This window comes from Periplaneta americana, chromosome 2 (genome assembly GCF_040183065.1).
Source record: "Periplaneta americana isolate PAMFEO1 chromosome 2, P.americana_PAMFEO1_priV1, whole genome shotgun sequence".
Lineage (NCBI taxonomy): Eukaryota > Metazoa > Arthropoda > Insecta > Blattodea > Blattidae > Periplaneta > Periplaneta americana.
In genome coordinates, this window is record NC_091118.1 from 98019672 (window position 1) to 98043277 (window position 23606).

Consider the following 23606-nt stretch of genomic DNA (forward strand, 5'->3'; position numbering starts at 1 on the left):
TTTTCTAAATTAAACGTTCATAATTATTTTATGATTATATTTATTTCATATCATCAAAGAATAAACAATAGAAGAATTATAACTAATATTAATCATTCCACAACTATTTCATCTACTATCACATAACAATAGACGTCGAAGTTCCTGCGTATTCGACTGCGCCGTCGAGCAGCGGTGGCGTGAAAGTTGCTGTACTCCACGGCGTATCCTTGTTTAAGATCTTCATGATATTTTCATCCTGGGTTTATGGTTGAAGGGTTGATGTAGTTAGCGTGAGGTATCGTATAGGAGCCATACCAGTCGATCGGTGAATCACTTATAGCACTGTAATAATACGTCTGCATCGCACTGCCAATTTGATGACGCTTCTTACCTAAGGAGTAGGGAATGTTATTCACGAAAAATGTGTGATTTGTAGTAGATGAAATATTGTGGAACGATTAATATTAGTTATAATTCTTCTATTGTTTATTCTTTGACGATATGAAATAAATATAATTATAAAATAATTGTAAACGTTTAATTTCGGAAAAAAAATATGTGAAGTGTCTACTGGAGTAAAGGATAACAAGATTTGTTTCATTTCCATTGTTGCACTATTTAGATACATATCCTCTTTTACGTTAGACACCAATCTTTCAAGACCAAATCCTTCAAGTTTTTGTTGTTCTGAGACAGTCATTTTTGTAATGCGTTGTAGTTTCTGCTATTCTGCCTTTCATAGAATATTATCACAATCTAATATTTTACAAAAAAAATTCGTTCCTGTATTAAGCAGGCTCTTGAAATGTTTCACAATTGTCTTAATTTTTGCTCAGGAAGAATGAAGAAATCGGTTGTTTGTAATCTCTTAGCTTACGGCGTAGAGGTTTTCATATTTCACAGAAAATCACATCATGGACAAGCAAACGCATGCATTTTTAAATGCACTAGAAACTGCCAGTTAACTGTCTTGCTCGTGCAGCATAAATTTCGCTAGCTGTCTTGTATTAAACGTTTTGTTTATTCAGTCGTTTCTAAGTGGGACTCTTGACTTCTTTTGTTTGTAAAAACAAATCTTATTATACAAAACTCCAATGTTTTAAGATCATATTGGATTCCTGATAGTGGAGTAACGATTAGCTTGTTTGACTGTGAAACGAGCAGTCCAAGTCCAAATCTTGATTGAGACAAGTTACCTGGTTGAGGTTTTTTCCGGGTTTTCTCCAGCAGAATTTTTTGGGTAACTTTCGGCGTTGGACCTCGAACTCATTTTGCCATCATAATTACACTCTCCTCTTTCATGATCATACCCTCTTCTTTCCCATGTGTATCGGGTTTGCTCTGATATAGAAACAACCAACTGACAATAACAACCCAGGTTGCCAGGCAGCGATATTTTCAAATTTTAAGTATCAAAATATAGGGGCTGTCATTTGAAATTTAAAAGGGAGGTGAAGTGAGATGAGGGTGTGAAACTTAAACACTGGTTTTAAACGTCCTCCTTCAATAACTAGATTGATGTGTTTTTTTTTTGTTTAAATTTAATTTAATTGAAATAAATAGTTATTTAGACTGGGAAGTTTTAAAATAAAACTCCTATATTATAAAGTCAAAGTTATTAGGACCAATATTTGATATTTCAGTTTTGAGACGAACACATAGCGACGCACGACCGTGTCTTATACGCGGAGTTAAAGCTGCGCCTTGGCCGTTGCATACGTCACTTCTAGCATTTTTAAAATAGGTACATGTAGATATTTTCCTTTATTTAAGGTCCAATCCTTATATGAAGTTACTTCATGGCTATTGTTAGGACAGCGGGAACTGGCTGTTTCATTTACCTTTGTGCGACAGGGTGCCATAATGTCTTATTATCAGGAGTGGCGGTCATTGACATGGGGGAAATAGAACATACTCCCTCCTTGTTTATCAGCATTTCATTTTCCGTTCTCTGTCCGTTGTGACATGTCTTTGTCCTTGAAAATTGTAACATCGTTACATTAAGTGGACTGAACGCTGGTAGAGAAACAAATATTAGTACCCAGAGGAGTAGCTAAGGTGGTTGCATCGTTTGCTTACTGTTCCGGAGATGCGCTTGGGCGTAGATTCGATATCCGCTTGGGCTGATTACCTTAGTTTGGTTTTTTCGAGGTTTTTCTCAAATGTAAAACGAATGTGAGGTAATCACTTGGAGAATCCTTGGTCTTATCTCACCAAAATACCATCTCGCTATCACCAGTTTTATGGACGTTAAATGACCTAGTAGTTGATACAGCGTCATAAAACAAATTAAAAACCAACTCATAACCAATTAAAAATATTATTTTCCGCACCGATTCCAGTATGCACAGATTCAGTAAAAGCAATTGTATTTGTTGGGGCATGCGGTTGAAGAGTTGGTAAGACGCTACTCTATAAAACAGAAGGTCGCGGGTGCGATTCCTGTTGAGATCATGGATTTTTCCAATTGACAAGTGTCGTGTACTCCACGGCTGCATAAGTGTCGTGGGATTGACTCAGTTTCTGACAGAATTGAGTACCAGGGAATTTTCTCTGAAGTAAATGCGGCAAGCATGTAGGACTAACTTGTAATATCGATTGTCTAGAAGAGCAGGAGTCTTATGGCCGGTTTCACCAACCTTCGTTATCATTATAACGTCTCGTTAAATAATTTAATGACACGTTAGTCAGTTTTTGTGTTTCACCAAGTATCATTATTGCTAACGCATCTTTAAATTCATCTTTAATTTATTAGGACCTATTCGTCGCGTTAAAACAGTAACGATGCGTTAAGAAGTCAACAACATGGCGGACGTAATTATTCGATGATGAAGTTCTTTATTTAGAACTTCAACATAACGACGAACTTATATGTTGTAATAACACTCGGAATAATCATTTTGAAGATTTAAGTGATAAAGAATTCCACGAAAGCTACACATTAAGGAAATAAGTAGTAAGAATGATTCTAGAAGAAACTGAATACCGGTATACTGTATAGGTTAGAATACGACAGATAGAAATCACCCACTTAACGCCTCTTCAACAGATTCTTCTCGTTTTAAAATAACGTTGCGGGAAGTTTTGAAATAGTAGTTGATCATATGAACGGGGTATCAAAAGCTGTATTGTCTAGATATGTGAATAAATTATCAGACGTACTATCAACATTACAATAGTCATTATTTCTATAGGCCTAATAAGCTTATAGCTAAATTTTATGTTGTCATAGACAACATTGATTGTGTAAATGTTCCAATCGTATATCCTGGCGGTAATATAGCCAAAAGATTCTGCAATAGAAGATCCTATTTTACCTTCAATATTCAAACAATTTCATAGGCCTATGTAAAGCTCCGCATAGAAAAATTGTGGCTAAACTAGCGCTGAGGTAGTTTCCTTCGTATTCTGCTTATACACCTTGCACATACGAATCTGTGACAGGTTACGTTTGATTAGTTTAGGTTTTTGTTATGCCTTGCATATACGATCAATTGCATTACCACAAAAAAAAATCCCTTATAAGTTCAACGATTTTCACTTCTACCTCAGAACTACCTCAGCGCTAGTTTATTGAAATTGTAATAGGTTAGAATACGACAGATAGGAATCACCCACTTAACGCCTCTCCAACAGATTCTTCTCGGTTTAAGATAATGTTACGGTCTACACGGATAGCACAAAATTCCAAAGGAGGATGCCTTTTAAATGAAAAGGGTGCAAAGAGATTTTCTTTTAGGAGACAATGGATACCCCTTAAAATCCAATTTAATGACACCTCTCCTGAATCCTGCCACACAAGCATGGCAAAATTGTTACAGGGTACTAATAAATCTGCATGAAATACAGTGGAAAAGTAGTATGCAATTTATGGAAGAGGCGATTTCTCGTCCTAAATTTAGGCCTAATATAACTGCTTAGAATGCTTTGTATAGAATTAATGTTGCATCAATTTTTAAGCTGTCGACCTTGTAGTCCTCTAAATTTTCTCAGATTTCCTTTAGAAGCTACAATTTAACTGCTCTACATTCCTATTATTTACATTTGGAAGCAGCTGCCTTCTTTTTTTTTTTTAATTGTGGTATGACAACATACTGTATTTAGGAAGATGTTCTTAAAATTACTGCCTCTTACCCGTTTGCCTATGATTGTTTCCTCATGCCAAACAAAGTCAGCCATGATCATATGTAACCAATGAAATTCGCGATTTCGAAGCCATGGTCATGAAAAACAAAACATGCAAGATACAAGTACAAAATCCCCTCGTTAGTAAACGCCTGTTAATTTTAAAGATACGAGGCTTGGTGAAACAGTCAACTTTTAAAGATTCCGTTAAAATTAAACGATCCATTTGCTGACAAGTCGTTTGTGCTGATTTAAAGAAGCTTGGTGAAACCGGCCATTAATATCGTGCTATTCTGTGTACGGTACCTCAATGGCCTATAATAGAAGTAACTTTAGTATTGCATTCGAGATTGCAGTCCGTTACCGTGGAGCTGTGGTAGAGTATGGGAACAACTCTTCTGTTCTAACCACTCGAGGTTAATTTAAATTAAGAACATAAAACTATTATGGCGAAGTACTTTTACTAGTAACTAACTCATTTTAACATTTGAAATATTACCTTTCATTGATAATATTTCTTATACATCTGGCACATCAGAAAATAAATTTACTAGCAATTTAATGGCACAGATAATTCAGGTAGCCTATTGTTTCCACTTCTATTCTTCTAATAATATAGGTCTATTAATTGTTTATTTTTCATGATTGATATTGAGACAAACAAAATTGACACACAAAAACGTGTATAATTTTATATTATTTTAATATACCGAAGTACATGTATGTATAATTTTATTTCATTCGTTCCCGCTACCAAACGAGAGTCGTTCAAAGTCATATCGCTCGAAAGAGTCGAGCTGGTAGTAGCAGACTAACTCATTTTTTCAATGCTTTAGTTAATTTATCAACAGATGTTAATACAATGTCCTTTCTGCCATATCTGCATCTCACAAGACTGTGTAAACAGATAAAGCAGTTATTACTATGCAGTTCTTTGTCTCCAGAAGGGATGTAATGAGGGATGACAGTCGTTTTGCTTGACGTCACGTACCTGTGATATTTCAAAATAAACAGCAATAAAAATGTTACTTTCAAATTTGAATCCGTAATGGATTAATTATGAATCCGTTTCCATTTTAGATCTTCTCCTTCACGATATAAATACAACACTCCAAACAATGTAAGAAACGCTCGTATTACTTGATCCATAAATTACGTCAAAGATAATGGTAAGCGCCATATCCCATAGTAAACCACCAGACTGCGTTGCAGTTAGTAGTGTTTTGTGTTTCCTATTGAAAGTATTGTTTTTGTTAAATAAAGTTTTGGTTAAATTATATTATTATTATTATTATTATTATTATTATTATTACATATTTGCAGTCCTTGATATCTGAAGCGAAACGGACACCATGGTACTTCCGTGACATGAGATCAACACAACACCGGGTCTCCAAGTGACAGCGAACAAACACTCATGCCCTTGGCAGGATCCGACACTGCGTGGCTTCATCCCAGCGTTACAAATGAACCTTAATCGTAATTTACAGAGCAACCGGCCTTACAGTAATTATTTAGCAGAAGTATTTTTCTAACAAAATAACTTCGGTGCTCTAGATCTTTCAGTACTATGTTTTATGTGACAAATACGATCTAATTAATCATGAATTTACGGAATTCCAGGTAATGGCGTTCGGGAGAAAATATTAAGGAAAAGGATCTGTTGAAAAATACGTATCCCTGCATCGAACATGCTTGTAGAGAGACTGAACAGTTGAACACACAAAAACAAGTAATTAATACAGTTTGCTCTTATCAGTGAACGAGGTCAACGTACAACTCCTCGCTTATACCAAGTGTGACGTGGTCTCCCGCGCGCCTTTTCTATTGGTCTATCCATTTCCTGAACTGCAAGGCCACCGATACTTCTGTGTGCGTCTTGTGGAACGGAAGTATAACAGCGGCTTCGCCTGTATTAAATAATAACATCCTACCTACTTCGGTTTTTGTAACTTGTCAGTTTGTGCCAATAATACATTTGCAATAATGTGTAATTGTAATAGGTTAAATTATGTTTCGTAAGAAATGTCTTTACACCGTCGAAATTTAATTTTATATTTCTCCAACAGAAGTAATCTCATGCAGGTAGGAGTTTTTCTTTATTTAATTTTTTTTTATTTTAGTGGGTTATTTTACGACGCTTTATCAATATCTTAGGTTATTTAGTGTCTGAATGAGATAATTCCGGTGAAATGAGTCCGGGGTCCAGCATCGAAAGTTACCCGCATTTGCTCATATTGAGTTGAGGGAAAACCCCGGAATAAATCTCAACCAGGGAACTTGCCCCGACCAGGAATCGAACCCGGGCCACCTGGTTTCGCGGCCAGACGCGCTAATCTTCTTTATTGATTGGTGACTGTTTGGCGATAAACTGCCACTTAGCTGAAGTTTGAGGGGGCTAATTTGTTTCTATACATCCACGAAAATAAAAATTATCTCCAGTATCTCCCCCCCCCCACCCTTTTAATCTTTTCTAATAGCCTCTTAATACTAGATTTTTACAGTTTGAAATGAGGAATTGTTTTCTTCACAGTTCATTTTGATCATGTTTTCCATGTCTTATAAAAGGTGTACATCTTCTAAACATAGTAAAAGTTGGTATAACATGATAATTTCACAAAGAACCTTGTAGTGTTCTTTTTACTTCATTATTTAACGACGCTGTATCAGCTACTAGGCTATTTAGAGTTGATGGGATTGGTGATAGCGAGCTGTATTTGGTGAGATGAGACCGAGGATTAGCCATAGATTACCCGACATTCACCTTACAGTTGAGGATAACTTCGGAGGAAAGACTCAACAAGGTAATCAGCCCAAGCGGGAATCGAACTCACGCCCGATCGCAACTCCGGGTCGGCAGACAAGTGCCTTAGCCGACTGAGCTACGCCGGTGGCTTGTAGTTTTAAAGAAAAGAATCAGTGAGAGAGAAGGCATAACAGGTTGATGAATAAATTCATAGCGTTCTTTGTATTAATTCAAAATAATTTATTTTACATAAATATATAAACTAATTAATAATATATTGTCTTTCAGTGTTTATGACTAGAGGCAGGTCATGTAGCCACTTAAAACCTTAAAAATAGACACATAAAAGGTACTAAACCATCCAGAATGGACACTAAAATTCGAACAAATATTAAAAGTGTGTATAATGAATATGTAAATTATAAATATTTTCATTTATTTTTCTGTGCTGCATTTTGAACATGATTAGGTGATTTTTTACGCTTTAAATGCAAGTTCTTTCCACATTTTACCAGTGAAAAAATAAGGGTGATCTATCGGTGAACGATTTATGTAATTTTTAATACAACTTAATTATTAAACCAATTTTCTTAAAAACGCATAACCGATCAAAATTGTTAAATTCCCTTGTTAAATTTTAATTTACCGAACTTTTAAGCTATAAAAAATATGAGACTCCTATATTCTAAATGAAATCATAAAATTTACAGCTCAGTTTTTCTAGCTTAATGTTAAACGAATGAACGAACGACTGAATGAATGAATGAATGAATTAATTAATTAATAATTAGTTAATGAAAGGCTAGAAAATATGAGAAAAACAATTGTCCTTGTCCTTGTAAGAACATTTGTGACTGCGAAGAAGTGTCTGTGTAAGTTCAAAGCCTGTAGAAACTTGTTCCAGTCCGATTTTCGACGTTCCTTTTGAAGGAACATTAGAGAATTTTGATGGGGAGAAGCCGAAAATGGACGTAACCTAACCTAATAAGAATAACTATCACATGAAGAGGAGGAATGTAACAAACACGATTGAACAGCAGCAACGCAGAATCGCCGAAGATATCAAAAACCTTAGCAGCGCGAGTGGTAAGAGGAGGACCGTCGCTGTCCTCGCTAGGCAAAGGATCCGAGTCCTTGTGCTGTGCGAGTGACATTCGAGTAAACTCGCCCTGACACGCGAAAGCCAAGGCTCCGATTTCAGAACGCTTTAATTCGGAAAATGCCGAAATTTGTGTGGGGAATATGTAGGTTTGTGGACCATTTCTTTTAGGGCTCATCCCGATATTTGTTTTAGCGCTTTATTGTTAGTAAAACTACAGGCATGAAGAGTTGTCTCTATTTAGTAGACTAGCCAATTGGCTGTGAAGTGATTCTAATAAAATATACCTCGATCGACTCTGAGCGCATAATGTGAGGAAGAACAGGTATTCTAACCAAGGGAGAAAAGGAATAGTGTTCCTGAGTTGGAGATTGGTTGGAGGTGAGGCGTGTTTGCTATCCATATTCTGAATATACAGTAAATGATTCAGTTGATGGTGGTAACATCTGTCATATAGGATGTCAGGTTAGCCACAAACCGAGTCTACCAATCAACCAATCCCGAAGTTTGAGCATGTGTAGGATAAAGGACAGGATCCTTTGTGCACATTTAGTAGCCCAGACTATAGTTTACCATGAGACAGATGTCGGGGTGAGTATTGTTTAAAATGGGCCGGGAATAGGTCCTGATCCGGACTCGAACAGGCAATGTTATGAGAAAAACTAGAAAGACTTCAAATTTCATCGTTTTGAAAAGTGTCGAGGTAAAAAATCTGCATTAACAGAATCGGCTGCCTCCAATTGAGTCATGCGTGCTTGAATCACTGGTTTCACTATTTCATTCGAATCCTTTGTTTGTATTTCTTTTTTCATAGCTATATGTCACTGTGTACCTTGTTATTCTCTAAAAGCAATACACAGCATTGAATTGACATTGTTTCTTTGTTGGCAGGGTTACCGAAATAAGGTATCCCGGGCGTCTCAACAACAGCAGCAACCTCCGCAGCAACCACCCCCACCGCCTCAGCCTCAGTCGGCGACTCCTGTAGTCAATGACAACACCATGATGACCAGTGTGCCCGGAACTACCGTAAGTACTCGGAAGATTCATGTCCAGACGGATATAGTTTCCATCTGGCAGAAAATATTCCACTGCATCTCTTTTCATTTTTTTTTTATAAAGTGTATCCTTTGGTATCATGCGTCATCCTTCTGCAGTATTGTGAATAGAGGCCGGAATCTTAGCCATTAGTCTTTGAAGTTAAGCGAGTACGGAGTTTGTGCAAATGAACCAAATGACTTGACTAAGGACAGTGGCGCGTGGTGATGTACGATGTAAGACATTTCCGCATCAAGAACGGGACTGTGTTACAAAAGAATAAAGACAGCCTTTGCTGTAAACTTTTACTTAAAATGTTACTGTTACTACTTACAATGATATGTTTAAGCCTATATTATAATAATCTTTGATGTAAAGTTTTAACTTAAAATGTTACTGTATCAGAGCATTACTCTTAACATGTTTAAGCCCATATTACAAAAATATTTTATATAAATTTTTAACTTAAAATTTTATAGGTGCCGCTCTTAATGCAATGTTTAAGCCCATATTACGATAATTTGTTGTAAAATTTCAATTTAAAACTTCGGTACAACTGTAACACAGGTACTGCCCTGAAAGAATTGTCTAAACCTATATTACAATAACCTTTTTAGTGCGCGTTACTTACGTTTGTGAACAGGGTGTGTATTGAAGGACACGTGAATGTATATTCTGTATATTCCGTGAAGCTTATATTCATTCCAATGTTGATGGACTAAGAAAACGGTCTTTAATTGTGAATTATGATTATACGAGTAAATTACGTAGACACTCTGAGCGCATAATGTAAGGAAGAACAAGTATTCTAACCAAGATATAGCCTACGCTGTATCAACTACTGTACTAGGTTATTTAGCGTCGATGAGATTGGTAATAGCATTATATATATATATATATATATATATATATATATATATATATATATATATATATAGTTGGTTATTTAACGATCAGGACGAGGAGAACGCAACTTCAGACCGGCAGGCAAGTGCCTTAACCGACTGAGCCACACCGGTGGTCTAGCGTAATATCTATACTATACACCTGTACTCAGATTTAATTTCAGTCATCTAATTTATAAACACGTAATTTATTTTGAAATCTTAACTATAACAATTTAACTTTTATTACAGGATATGACGGCTGGGGGGATCGTGCTAACCACACGATACCTCCATTCTAATTTGATGATCGTCCACCTCTTTTTCGGTATCTGAACGTGAAGCCAGCAGCCGGCTGGTCGGTCTTGAGCCCTTCAAGGGCTATAACGCCACGGATTATTATTATTACTATTATTATTATTATTATTATTATTATTATTATTATTATTATTATTATTATTATTATTATTACAGCATATGCAGTTGTGCGATTTTATTTTTACAATGTGACAGTTCACACCGAGTGACGGAAAAGCAAAAACACAAGGGTATATATTTTGGAAGGGAGAACAAGAGATTAAATTTAGCAACATGGTAGGGTTACTATGGTAACGCAAACAAAAGTAGGGGTGGAGATTGACTGTTCATGACCAGGACATGTTTCACAACCACGTGCTCGGCAAAGTTAGAGATCATCCGTGGTTAGCCCCACTTTAAACATTAGGGTTGCTATGCATAGACATTTCGCTAGCCCGCGCTACGAGCGTGCTAAACTAGCCCTGGCCATCGACTGATTACTTGTACAGGATTCATATCATATCATATCGCTAACACTGGTTTATGAATACGAAAAACGTTAGTTCGCTGATCTTCCACCGGAAGCCCGCACTAAGAATGTCTATGAATTTGGCCCCAAGGGCTTCCGATGTCCTGGCTCTTTAGTCTGTTGGCCAGACATGTGGATGGTAAAGTCATACCTATCACACCATATTTCATTTATCTCCGTAAACTGACTAGCAGTGCCTTATACCGAGTAGAAATTGCATAGTTCGCCAAATAACTCTCGGCACAGTTTATGGTCATTTACTAATCTGGTGGGTAGAGTAATTGTGCGGGTGGTATGAAGGGAACCCCCCCCCCCGCTTGTTGTACGTCGCCCCCCTGCCGCGACGCAGTATGTTATAGTGGCCAAAATTCATGGACTACTCAATTCCGAGTTGTCAGGCTCATGTTGAAGGCTAGTATGTTCGGTACCAGACTGGAAAAAGAATTTCGCTTTTTGACCACTTCAGCATTTCGAAGTCAAATAATTTGCGGCATCAGAGTAATTTATTTACTTTTTATAATGAGTTGTACCTTTTAATGTGCAATGCAGTAACATCGGAAATGGTAAACTGATGTACAGTTTCGACACGAATATCCTAAGAGGAGATGATTCAGGTCAAATTGCTGTTGTGGGTGTGGAATTAAACTTTCTTTATGCTTGCTCGCAGTACATTGTATGAGGAGAAACGCAAACCGAATTATTAAAATTCCATTAAGAGCCTTTCTTCTTTCTGCATAATTACTTATAAAAATAAGTATCCACTTTACATTATTTACTATATTATTGAGGCTAGTTTAATATATGAAGAGTCCACTGCAACAATAGTGGATGTCATTTGTAATACATTTTGCAGGAGAAGCAATTGAAAGTTTGAAATGCTTAGTGCTCAAAGCTTAACTGTGATTTTCTGATCATTACTGGACAATGACTATCAGTGTTAATGCCATATAACTCTGTATGTACATTCTATATGTCTTAAGGTATGCATTGACAGTCTTGGTTCATTTTCGACAAGAAAGTGACGTCCATCATTCTTGCAGTAGACTCTTCAAATTTCATAAGTAGAAACAGGAAAAATATTAAATTTCGTATTCTAAACCAAGTAGTTCCCAAACTTTTTAAAGGCGCGACCTACTTTAGGAGAGAATTTTGTTTGCGACTGTAGTTAAGAAGTACCGGTAGAATTACCGGTAATTAACACCATTCGAAAAATAAAAGCCCCTCTAAAATCGAAAACAACTATAATTTTACTCAAAACCAGCGTATATCACCCAATGTCTAATATACAAATATCTGCAAGACGAGAAATCTGCATATGCAAACCTATTATCCAATTCACTTTGGCTTCTTAGATTGGTCTTCCTTGCTGATATATTTTTCGAACAATTCATTACTCTGAATAGTAGTTTGCAATGCAACTGTTAACATAATAACAGCCAGATATAGCTAAAATTGACAGATTTGTAAGGAAACTTTATTACTGGTCGACTTCACTTGACAAAAAGAAATTTATTTCATTCCAACGTATTAAAGAACGCATGGTAAATTTAGCTACATGTAGTAGTTCTGTGATACGAGAAGTATGGAGTTTGTTTTTGCGGACATGCAATTAAGTTTGCACAATTTTAAACAACGGTGTTTTGTGTATTTTTCGGAAGAAACTCAAAGCAATTACGACAGTCTCAGAGGGATGCTGAATCCGTTTTTAGACTGTTGCGTTTAACTGGCTGAAATTACAAAAAATGTTAAGCAAAGACTCATTGAAATATGTAGGCCTATCTGCTAATGGAATGTTTAAATTATACTCTTTTTTTTTAAGCATGGCAGAGACCAGTTTTGGATCAAATGATTGCAAGAATACCTCGAAGTTGTAAAAGAAACTCATAATTGCTATTGGATTTTGGAACTTCGTACTTATGAAATATAAGTTTCTAGTCTACGCCATCGAAAAAAAGCGAGAAATCTCCTTGAACTTGAAAATATCACTGTATGTGTGTCGAATACAGAGTTCAGATTTGAGAAGCTTACTAACAGCACATTTGTCGCATTAATTACTTTTTACTTTATGGTTATTGAAATTATATTTTTTATTTTTATGTTCAGTGTTGTTTATGTTTCTAAATACAAATTAAATTTATGTTAAGAAAACGATTTTTGTGTTATTTTGTAAATCATGTCGCGTCCTCCCTCAGCTCTTTGCTCCTTTTGAATCCAGTGTATTGCCTGTCATTCTACTTATATACATGTAAATTAATGTTTTAAACGGATTTGAACTATCAATTTTAGTGAATACTTAACTTCTCTCTCTCTCTCTCTCTCTCTCTCTCTCTCTCTCTCTCTCTCTCTCTCTCTCTCTCTCTCTCCTGTGCGACTTCATGGTTTTTTACATCATTCAAAACAATATTAACTAACAGAAGATGCAACCTTTTTCCAGAAAATACAGAGAAGTTACTCGAGTTGTATTGTAACCAGTGTTGACTGTAGCCAATGTAATAACTTTTATTTATTTATTTATTTTTGTTCTCTTCATTGTAAAAAAAATTGAGTTATATAGTAATTATTTGATAATGCTGAAAAAGTATTTCATTATGCAGATTTATTGCATTTTATTTGGAGCATATTAAATACTATAGACAACACTAGTAACCTTTACAGACCTACTTTGTAAATAATGATATAAACCTGCTCCAAGTGGTTTACAAACAATTATGTAGTATTGAAATAGGCCTATTTATTTAATATTTTTTCCAAAACAAATTCTACATTTTGAAAAGCTTCCTTCAGGCCTATATTATGCCGATCTTCAACAATTTACTTACTGATCCACGGCTGTGCTCTGGCGTGAATTTCATTCCCACTTGAGCTGATTAATTATTTGTTAGCGTTTCTCGAGATTTTCCCAACTGTAAGGTAATTTCATGGCCTTAGCTCACCAAATATCATCCCGCTATCATTAATTCCAACAACACTAAATTATCTAGTGGTTGATACAGCATCATTAAATAACCTTATGAAATGTTTACTTGTTCCGTAGAACCTCATGATATTGGTATCGAAGATAGTCTGTAGATGATGAAAGAATGAATCTGAATCGTAAAGAAATTACGGAATAAAGGCAAGAGATTCTGGAGTGCCCTGAGAAGACTGATTGAAACATTGCCCTTATCCACAACGAATTTTACCCGAACTCGCCGAATTTTGTACTCCTGTCTTCAGTGTGAAAGCTCATAGTCGACATTCTAGCCTTAGCTGTTGAGCTGTGGACGAGCTCAAGAGGCTGTTATTACAGAAGTATTAAATCCACAATGATCACTCAAGGAAAATTTACTTCGCTCGTGTTTGCATTAGTCACAGTAAAATTCTGGAACAATTCTTAATAGTGATTATGTTGTGTTTTCTCGTTTTATATAATAAAGCTTTGTCAGCTGGCATGCTTATGTAACGCTGGAATGCGTAAATCAAATACTCGCTTTATAATAGCCAGCGGTCACTTCAAACCTCTACGCCCACGATATAAACATCAAAGACTTACCTGGAAGTTGTAATTCCACTGTCATACCGAGTTTAAAGCGATATAAAAGCGAGATAATCTTTCTTTGAAGTTCTATGTACAGGCGGAAATGCAACAAAATGTACATATATGTAGTTGGTATTTTAAATTGCCTTTCCAGCTTTTAATAGCATGAGAAATGCGGAACTGTAACCGAAATACACGAACATTTGTTAATAAAACCGTTACAGCTTGCACTTTGGAATTTACTCATACAAAGAAATTAACCCTGTTCCGTGACAAGAGTGCATTGTACAATATTGTATGTATTTGTTAACAAATTGTGGAAGTAAAATTGACACTAAATTTTCATAGAAACGTGCTGCACTACGATCTGTTACTTATACATTCAGCTTTGTCCTTCACATTATTTACATTTGTCTCCTACGTTGCGAGTTGAATTTCTTCATGTAGGCTACCTATTACTGAATGTTGTATTATTATCAACAATATAATATACAAATGCTGATAGTTTTCCTGTAATTTAATTGAACTTAACGAATTTTTCTTGTCATGATAATTATTAATAATTATCTCGTGACAAGAGACATGAGATAATAATTATTATGACAAGAAACATGAGTTAAATTCGTAGGCTTACGCGAACAACTGGATTCTACTGCATGAGTGCATTCAAATACTTTCCGTGTGAAAGGGGGGATTATAATTACATACCAGTCTCCTGCAAATATGAAATTGATGGGTAAGTATTTGAGGTTATATTACCATAACATAGTGTTCGTTGTTTTTAAATCCCCAATTGCATAATTTATTTTTTTCTACATTTTCACACCCAAATCTTGCTATGTCTGCCTAGCGCTTTGTACTAACCACTAATAATTTCGGGAGTAATAGTTGAATCATCGTAAGCAGAGATGAGCTGAATAGAAAGCTCCAACTAGCTGGAATATAGCCTATAGAACGGCTAGCTTGGCTTGTACAGCGCTATGAGTGTTACCAAGATAAAATACGGCTGCCATTTTTAAGGAGTCTCCAATGTATCGTTTCGTCTGCTTTTAATGTGTTACTTACGAACATAATAGCGCGAATAAATAATATATATATATATTTTTTTTAACACTTATGCCACATTTACAATCTGTCTACAATAGACAATAAGTAAATATTATAAAAGAATATGACATTAGTGGAGATGTCATCCGATGACAACACTCCAAAAGAAAAATAACAATGTTTTAAAGTCTTCTTATTGCTTGACTATTATCCAGCAAATTTAATGCATGATGATTCGGATCTTCATTTAATCGGTGCAGGTTTTAAATAATATATAGATATGTTTCCTGTATGTTCTGCATGTAACTGCACAAACAGAAGAAAAACACAAAGGATGTATCATGTATTTAGGTGAATTTTGTCAAGTTAAGTGTGTAGTTTCGTTGATTAGTAGCATATTGTTGCGTGCTTAAATCTGTAATAAAACCCAGCATAGCTTACATTATGTACGGTATTTTTCTTTTCTTGTAGGTTCCCCTTGAAAAATGCAGTATGTTGTAAAAAAAGAGAAACTAAATAAAGTGTGTTGTAATATGCCATGTCTTACTCAAAGTACAAGCTTACAGATAAAGACTGTTCACTACAGTTAGGGTCTACTTCCATTCTATAATATCTTATGGTGTAATAGTTTTGCGAATTGTGGAGGCTGGGAAACAATTTAAAAATCATCCGAACATTCTCGTTCATTTTATAGGCAGTCTTGAAGGTTGTATTAAAAAACTTAAGAATTTTAAACATTTTCTTCAGTATATTTGCTAAAGATCTTATAGCACATACATGACAATTTTTGCTCAGTTATTAGTTAATTCTTAAGCTTTCCTTTTAGGAATAACCCAAGTGTTTAAATTTAACGTTAGTCTTAGATTAAATGTAATACTAAGTTCTGTATTTAGATCAAGTTACTAGTACGTAAATTTATATTTTGACTATCATCAGGTTTCTTCCAGTATGTAAACGAAACGTGACAAACTACTCAACTCGACTCTTACTTACTACCACGCCCACTTTGTTTTGGTTCCTTAAAAATGGCGGATGCGCTTTCAATTTGCTTCAGATATGGTGGTGCAACAGACGCTCTATAGTCTATTCTAGCTCGTTTGAAAGCTCCTTAGAATAAAATAAAATAACTTGTGATAAAATACTATGAAATGCTGTATTAGTTTAGTTTTCGCTTCATGTTTTTGACTTTCAGTGTAGTACGATTCTCATTGGTGACCTGATTACCAAATCTTGTTCGCTTAGAGGTGTTTGCATGGAATTATCATAGATAGGCTAATATCACAAGAGTACTCATCTTGTCGATAATTCGCGTGATATTTTAGTAAGACTATTTCGCGAATAATAAATAAATAATAAAAAGAAGATAACATAATTTATGTTACTACTAAATCAAATATTTAAATTGCGTGGTCTTGGCCTCCTGTAATAAAAAAAAAATTGAATAAACATTTGACAATAGCTCTACAGATTGTAATTACTGAAAGAGCAAAATTAAACAAATAAACTGTGGTGCAAAAAAGTGGAACGCTAAAAAAAAAGTATTTTGTGATTAAATATAGGATTAAAGTCTTCTCTGTTGAATTTTGAAGTAGTTTTATGGTTTTATAATGCTTCTGGGATATTCTGAAAGAAAAAGTTAGTGAAAAAACCACCCTAGTAATCATTTTCAGATCCTTAACGCATTTGTTCTTTATTACCATTATCACTCGCACATCTGTGGCAAGCTTTGTTAACATGCATTGAACCATCTGTTTGGAGGATGGCTTGTGATTTTGAAGTTAACCTACGAAGAGACGTGTTTTGTTCACTGTTCGACGCAATTACGAAAACGTTATCATACGACCAACATGCCGTTAAGCCCGAAAGTCTCTACAAGAGCTGTTGGCTTGAATGAAGATGGAAGGTCTATCACTATGTAGCGGAGAGACTTGGGGCGTCAGTTGGAAGGGTTCACAGAGCTGTGAGACGCTTCAGAGGAACAAAATCATTCAGCAGAAGGCCAGGATCAGGTCGTAGCAGAGCCACAACCGAGAGGGACGACCGCTTTATAAGGCTTCAAGTATTGCGGGATTGGCGTACGACTGCCGCCCAAGTCCAAAATCGACTCCATCAAGACCGTCAATTGGAAGTGAGTGTGTGGACAGTTAGGAGATGTCTCCACAACTCGACTCTGCAGTGAAGACTTGCCACAGGATCCCTGTTGACTCGGAAACATCGTGCTGCAAGACTTGAGTTCGCTCATCAACATACCAACTGGACGTTAGAGCAGTGATATAATGTCTTGTTTACAGATGAGTGTAGGTTTGCCCAACAAGATGGAAAAGAGAGAGTGGGGGGGGGGGGGAGAGGGAGAGTGGAGAAGACCTGGAGAGTGCTATTTTTCTTGTACCTTCTCTCATAGAGTGCCTTTCCGAGGGAGTTCCACCAAGGTCTGGGCGGAATCAGTATGCAAGAAATGACGGACATGGTGTTCGTTGAGCATGGCGCCCTCAATGTCGACCGCTATGTGTTATAAACTCTTATAAACAACGTTGTGACTTTTGCACCTTTCATTTGGGACAGCTTCATTCTAATGCAGGATAATGCCCGTCCCCATGTAGAACAATGTGTCATCAACTTTCTCCAAGAGGTGGGGATTCAAAGAATGGACTGGTCAGCACACAGTTCAGATCTTAATCCCATAGAGAACGTATGAAATTTGCTGGGAATACGTATACGGAATAGGATACCTGCACCAGAAGACTTACACTAGCTCAGGGAAGCCATACAGCAAAAGTGGGACAACCTGAACCACCAGGGTACCAGAAATGTTATTCAGAATATGCCTGAGAGGATGGAAGCTGTAATTGCAGCTAGAGGAGGGAATACGCGGTGGTAATCGGTATAGTGAAGTGAAAAATATGTTAAATCGTGGTAAAAAGACATTTGAAGGGATTATTCGTTTAATAATGTCGGTTGCTTTTGTGCAGTGCAATGCAGTGTTAAAACAGATGAAGTGTAACATTGGTTTTTTATTCTTATTTTTTCGTTCTAATGGGTCGAAATTAATGTTAATAGACCTAAAAATATTGTACAAGTTTTAAATTTACCAAAACAGACTTGGCAAAGTCTTGTTACGATAGTCTTTTTTCAATGAATATCCCACTTTTTCGTAGTGTTCCACTTTTTTTGCACCCCAGTGTATTTGAGATTATAACATTTTTTTTTAATATCACTTTATATTTATTATGTTTTCTTTTAAATTTGAAATATTGGAGTAAAGCATGTAGATACTTTCATTTAGTGATTTATCGACAAGACGAGAATGCTTGCAGGACCAGTTACTTCGCCAGCCAGCATAAACCATAAGTTTGCTTTTGGGAATTCCATGTCAACTGGTCTTGTATCTAAAAAAAAAAATATTTTCTATAAAAGGTCTATTTCTGTGTGTTAAAATACACAATCCAGGATACAGGAATATATAGCATTTTAAAATAAAAATGGACATGTTATCATCAACAGCACTGTTAAATTTTGTTAATTAATTGATCATTTCAATCGTGTTTTGTTTCCTGCTTTGGCTATAGTGGGAGTTCATGGCCAAAGAAAGAAGCTATATCTATGGAGAAAGCCTCTGTTGTAGTTTAAAAAGTGAAATATCCAAGAGTTATAAATAAGCGTGGACAGTTTGTGTGTGTTTTTTTTAATGATTCATTTCCACAGTAAAATCAAACAGTAAAGCTATGTGACTGCATTTGTTCCCTTTTATATCTTTAATTAGTTGTATTTTTAGATGTTTGGAAAAAATAATAATAAAGTAATTGAAATGTATTATTTTAACTATTTTGTCACACCCGTAACATGTTAAATAAATATTCTATGTGTCCTTGGTCAGACGCAAATCCTAGCTTAAAAGACGTAATCTTGTTCTAAAAATCTTATAGATACAGAAAAAAAATCCTACTCTTTCAGAACTTATCAATTAACAGAGTTACTGAATGAATTACATGAATGCGCAATGCTAATAGAAAATTTTGTCATATCCGTAACACTTAGTCGTCCCCCTCCCCCTTTTCTTAGACAAAAGATGTGGATTTCATAATTATGGATTAACACTATATATAGGTATATACCATAGCTTTTTCAACTGCCTACAAGATAAGGGGTGAGAATGATATAGTCCTAAGCCACACAGACACAATTTTACAAGAGAGCGTGTTAAATGTTTAGAGTTCAATGCTATTAGATGCGGTATCATAATATCTTCAGCGTCCTACTTACGTTATTTTTTGGGCAAATGTTATAATATTTTACTAGTAGGTGCGCCATATGTGTAAGAAATGAACTCACATAAAACTATTTTTGTTAAAAGTGTGACTTTGGACTACTTCATTCTCACCCCTTCAATTGACAATCTTAATTCTTTGGTTTAGTCAATATAACTAAAATCTGCCCTTTTGTAACGAGAGAGGCATCTTTCAATGTATATTGGTTCATATGTTATTGCTTTTGTTAAAAAAAAAATCGGACGGAACGCCAAAGTTATACTGAGTAATTCCTTTAAGGCAACAGATTTGGAGTAGAAACGATCGTACTTCGCAGTATGACATGTTTCTCAGTCTTTTAATGGACCATTTGCGAGCCTAATTTTGCTTATATACGTTAAGCCACTATTTCTTATTTAAAATTGAATCTGTCATATTGCCCTTCTGTGTTCACGTGTTTGATATACCGCATAGTCCAGGGTTCTCAAACTGTGCGCTGTGTCTCTTTTCTGCGATGTCGCCAATCTAGGTCTTGGGCATCGCGGCTATAAGGAAAAACTAAACTTATATGTACAGTGAAACGAAATATGAAAACTTTCAACATTGTACATATGTTTTTTTTTTTTTCAGTAACAGATGAACAGAAGTGGATTATAGACCTCTTTACAACAAATCCACCATCAAACTTTACTATTGCTGAGCAGTAACAATTCACAGATATTTCTTCAAACTCCACACTGAAAATAACATGGAACAGTATAGCAAAGGAGTATTCAGAATTGAGTAAGAAAGCCGTGAGAGTAATTCCTTTTGCAACATCCTATCTTTGCGAGGCAGGATTTGCGGGTCCTGCGGTGATAAAATCCAGATTTAGAAGCAAAGTTAACGTTGAGAAGGATATCGCGCAGCTGTATCGAGCATTGCACCAAGATTCGGTGTTTTGTGTGACGAGAAATAAGCTCACTTATCTCATTAAGATGAAAATTCCTCGGTTAGGTAGTTCATAAAATGACTGTAAAAATGTGAAACCCGAATGAGTGTTACCATTGTGAAATACATTATTGGTATTGTTTGTATAAAGAGTTACAGATCACGTCCAGTGTTTTGTTTTTCCAGAGCAGGGTTCATCTGCGAATAGGTACGTCTCATTTTTAAATGTTAGGGCAAAAGTAAAAATTAAATCATAAAATACAGGATAAGATGTTTCGTCATTATAAACAAACTGTACACATGATGTTATTTACTCTATAACGCAAATATGCCTATCTCATTAGTTTGTTCTTTTATTTTTTTTATTAGGTTATTTTACGACACTTTATCAACATCTCAGGTTATTTAGCGTCTGAATAAGATAAGGTGATAATGCCGGTGAAATGAGCCCGGGGTCCAGCACCGAAAGTTACCCAGCATTTGCTCATATTGGGTTCAGGAAAAAACCCCGGAAAAACCTCAACCAGGTAACTTGCCCCGACCGGGAATCGAACCCGGGCCACCTGTTTCGCGGCCAGACGCGCTAGCCGTTACTTCAAAGGTGTGGACCAGTTTGTTCTTATTCAGTTCTATAATGTTATTCTGATTTTGTATTTTTGCAGATTCAAAGAACATAAACTATTGATGTAAATACAATTTTCTTAAAAAAAACACCCTGTCGTATTTGAGAATTTCTTTTTAAATTTTGAGTGCAGGGGCTCACGAAAAATGTCACGTGTGAAGGGCAATTCGGTCTCAGAAAGTTTAGCAACCCCTGGCATAGTTACATACACGAACAGTCGAAGCCATTTCATCGACTTGAAGGTCTAGTGCTACTGTTCCTTCAAAATTATGCCTTAACTCCACGAATTAAATCAATTACATTAATTCTGTAAGCTACATACATGATTATCACTTTCCTTAAAAAATGGGCTCCTGGGGCCGTGCTGTTTTCACTCTGTGAGGAACATCAGTAAGTGGCAGAACTCTTGGCCATTTCGTCAGCATGGCGCAAGGTCATCACAATTTAAGATATCAAGGAAGATACACAAACAACATACAAATGGAAGAGAAAGATTACGTTTTCATTCTTCCATTGCTATTTTCAAGCGATGAAGTCGCTGTATTGTTACTTTTATTACGTGTAGCAACAAGGTGTGGTATGAATAAACTTGAGCACTTACTTTTTCTATGTTTTCTGAGCGTGTACTTCATTTCATAAGAACAAAACATATAAGTATATGCTTAGACATGAGTAAAATGTATGTGCTTTGAAAACTGAGTATGTACTACAGATTTTTTAAGGTACTTTAGTAGGAAACTTTACTTTGTTAAAAAGACGTTAACTTGTACAATGACAGAATTTATGCAACTTAATCGACCGAAAATGTTTTATAAAGCTCACAGAAAATCACTGAAGTTGAAGATAGGTTTGATAAAGAGTAATGTATAGTGGATAGCTCAACATTTTCTGGAAGATCATTTTGAAACAAGAGATAATGCCTTAACTAATGATGAAAGAATGAGAATTTTTCTTCGTTATATTGGAGATACAGGATTTCAGAGTGCAGTAGAAGAAGACATTGAAGTTCATCAGACAACAAGTTCCTTTATTGCTTCAAATGTATTGTCTAAGTTACTGTACAAAGAAAGCCAGTTTGTAGATTAGTCATCCTTCTTCTGCTGAAGAGTTAGAAACTGAGAAAAACAAGTGTCAGGAAAAGCAGTACTTCAAACACGAGATGTAGTTTCATGAATATTTCCCTCAATTTTTGCCTCAAGTTTCCCAGACTTCATTCTGATTTTCGCGGATTTCCTCTTGTTGAGTGTAAACGTTCATTTTGAGTAGGCCTAACGCTTTTTCCATGAGCCTAAAAGCTTGTAGTTGTTCCAATAGCACCAAGCGCTGGAGATTTGCTGTAGTGAGATTTTTTGCTTCTTCCATTTCTGGTAACCTGTTTTCACTTTTAGGCCTTCCTTCCATACTTCCCGCTCTTGATGCTGACTTTGAGTTTCAGAATTGGAGAGCTTACACTTACACTCCAGAGTCGAAAAAGTTTGAACGAGTGTTTTCATCCGCTGGCTGAAAATCAACTACAAAAGTTTTATCGCTATCCCTTCGGACTTCATTCAAATGGATCAACAGATACAGCTACTTAAGGAGCAAAAATAAATACATATGTACATTTAAAAGTTGTAGTCACTTCACTTTCAAATGGGTGGAAATATATTAGTGCACATGTAAAACCAAAATTTTTCAAAATATGTTAGTCAAAAGTTGTGATATAAACTTACTATGACCATAAATAAAATTGAAAATAATACACATTTTTCAGTCTACATATTGAAGGATTTTTTTTCCTCCTTGTATGTATTTGTAAAACTTCTTTTCCCAGTGCTTCAAAACAATTATTTTTTTATTTCTTCTTTCTGTCAGTCTTCATTTTTACTTTTTGTTTTCATATTATTTAATCTTTCAAATCTGATATTCATTTAGCTCACACCCTTGTAATGAGATTTATGTTAGAAGAAAATCCACAAACGATTAGGGAAAACACGGGAATTTTACTGGAAGCAAGTAAAGAGATAGGTTTGGAAATAAATCCCGAAAAGACAAAGTATATGATTATGTCTCGTGACCAGAATATTGTACGAAATGGAAATATAAAAATTGGAAATTTATCTTTTGAAGAGGTGGAGAAGTTCAAATATCTGGAAGCAACAGTAACAAATATAAATGATACTCGGGAGGAAATTAAACACAGAATAAATAAATATTATTCGGTTGAGAAACTTTTATCATCCAGTCTGCTGTCGAAAAATCTGAAAGTTGGAATTTATAAAACAGTTATATTACCGGTTGTTCTGTATGGTTGTGAAACTTGGACTCTCACTTTGAGAGAGGAACAGAGACTACGGGTGTTTGAGAATAAGATTCTTAGGAAAATATTTGGGGCTAAGAGGGATGAAGTTACAGGAGAATGGAGAAAGTTACACAACACAGAACTGCACGCATTGTATTCTTCACCTGACATAATTAGGAACATTAAATCCAGACGTTTGAGATGGGCAGGGCACGTAGCACGTATGGGCGAATCCAGAAATGCATATAGAGTGTTAGTTGGGAGG

The 23606-nt window shown here is 35.7% G+C and overlaps 1 protein-coding gene across 7 annotated transcripts in view; it reads left to right on the top strand.

The window, feature by feature from the left end:
• Tet (Ten-Eleven Translocation (TET) family protein) overlaps window positions 1-23606 on the top strand; it is a 546910-nt gene that overhangs the window by 376539 nt on the left and 146765 nt on the right. For all 7 annotated transcript variants that reach the window (XM_069818171.1, XM_069818175.1, XM_069818176.1 and 4 more), the window contains one exon: window positions 8844-8981. In XM_069818171.1, coding sequence (XP_069674272.1) covers window positions 8844-8981 — 138 coding nt within the window. The remainder of the gene's footprint in view (window positions 1-8843; window positions 8982-23606) is intronic.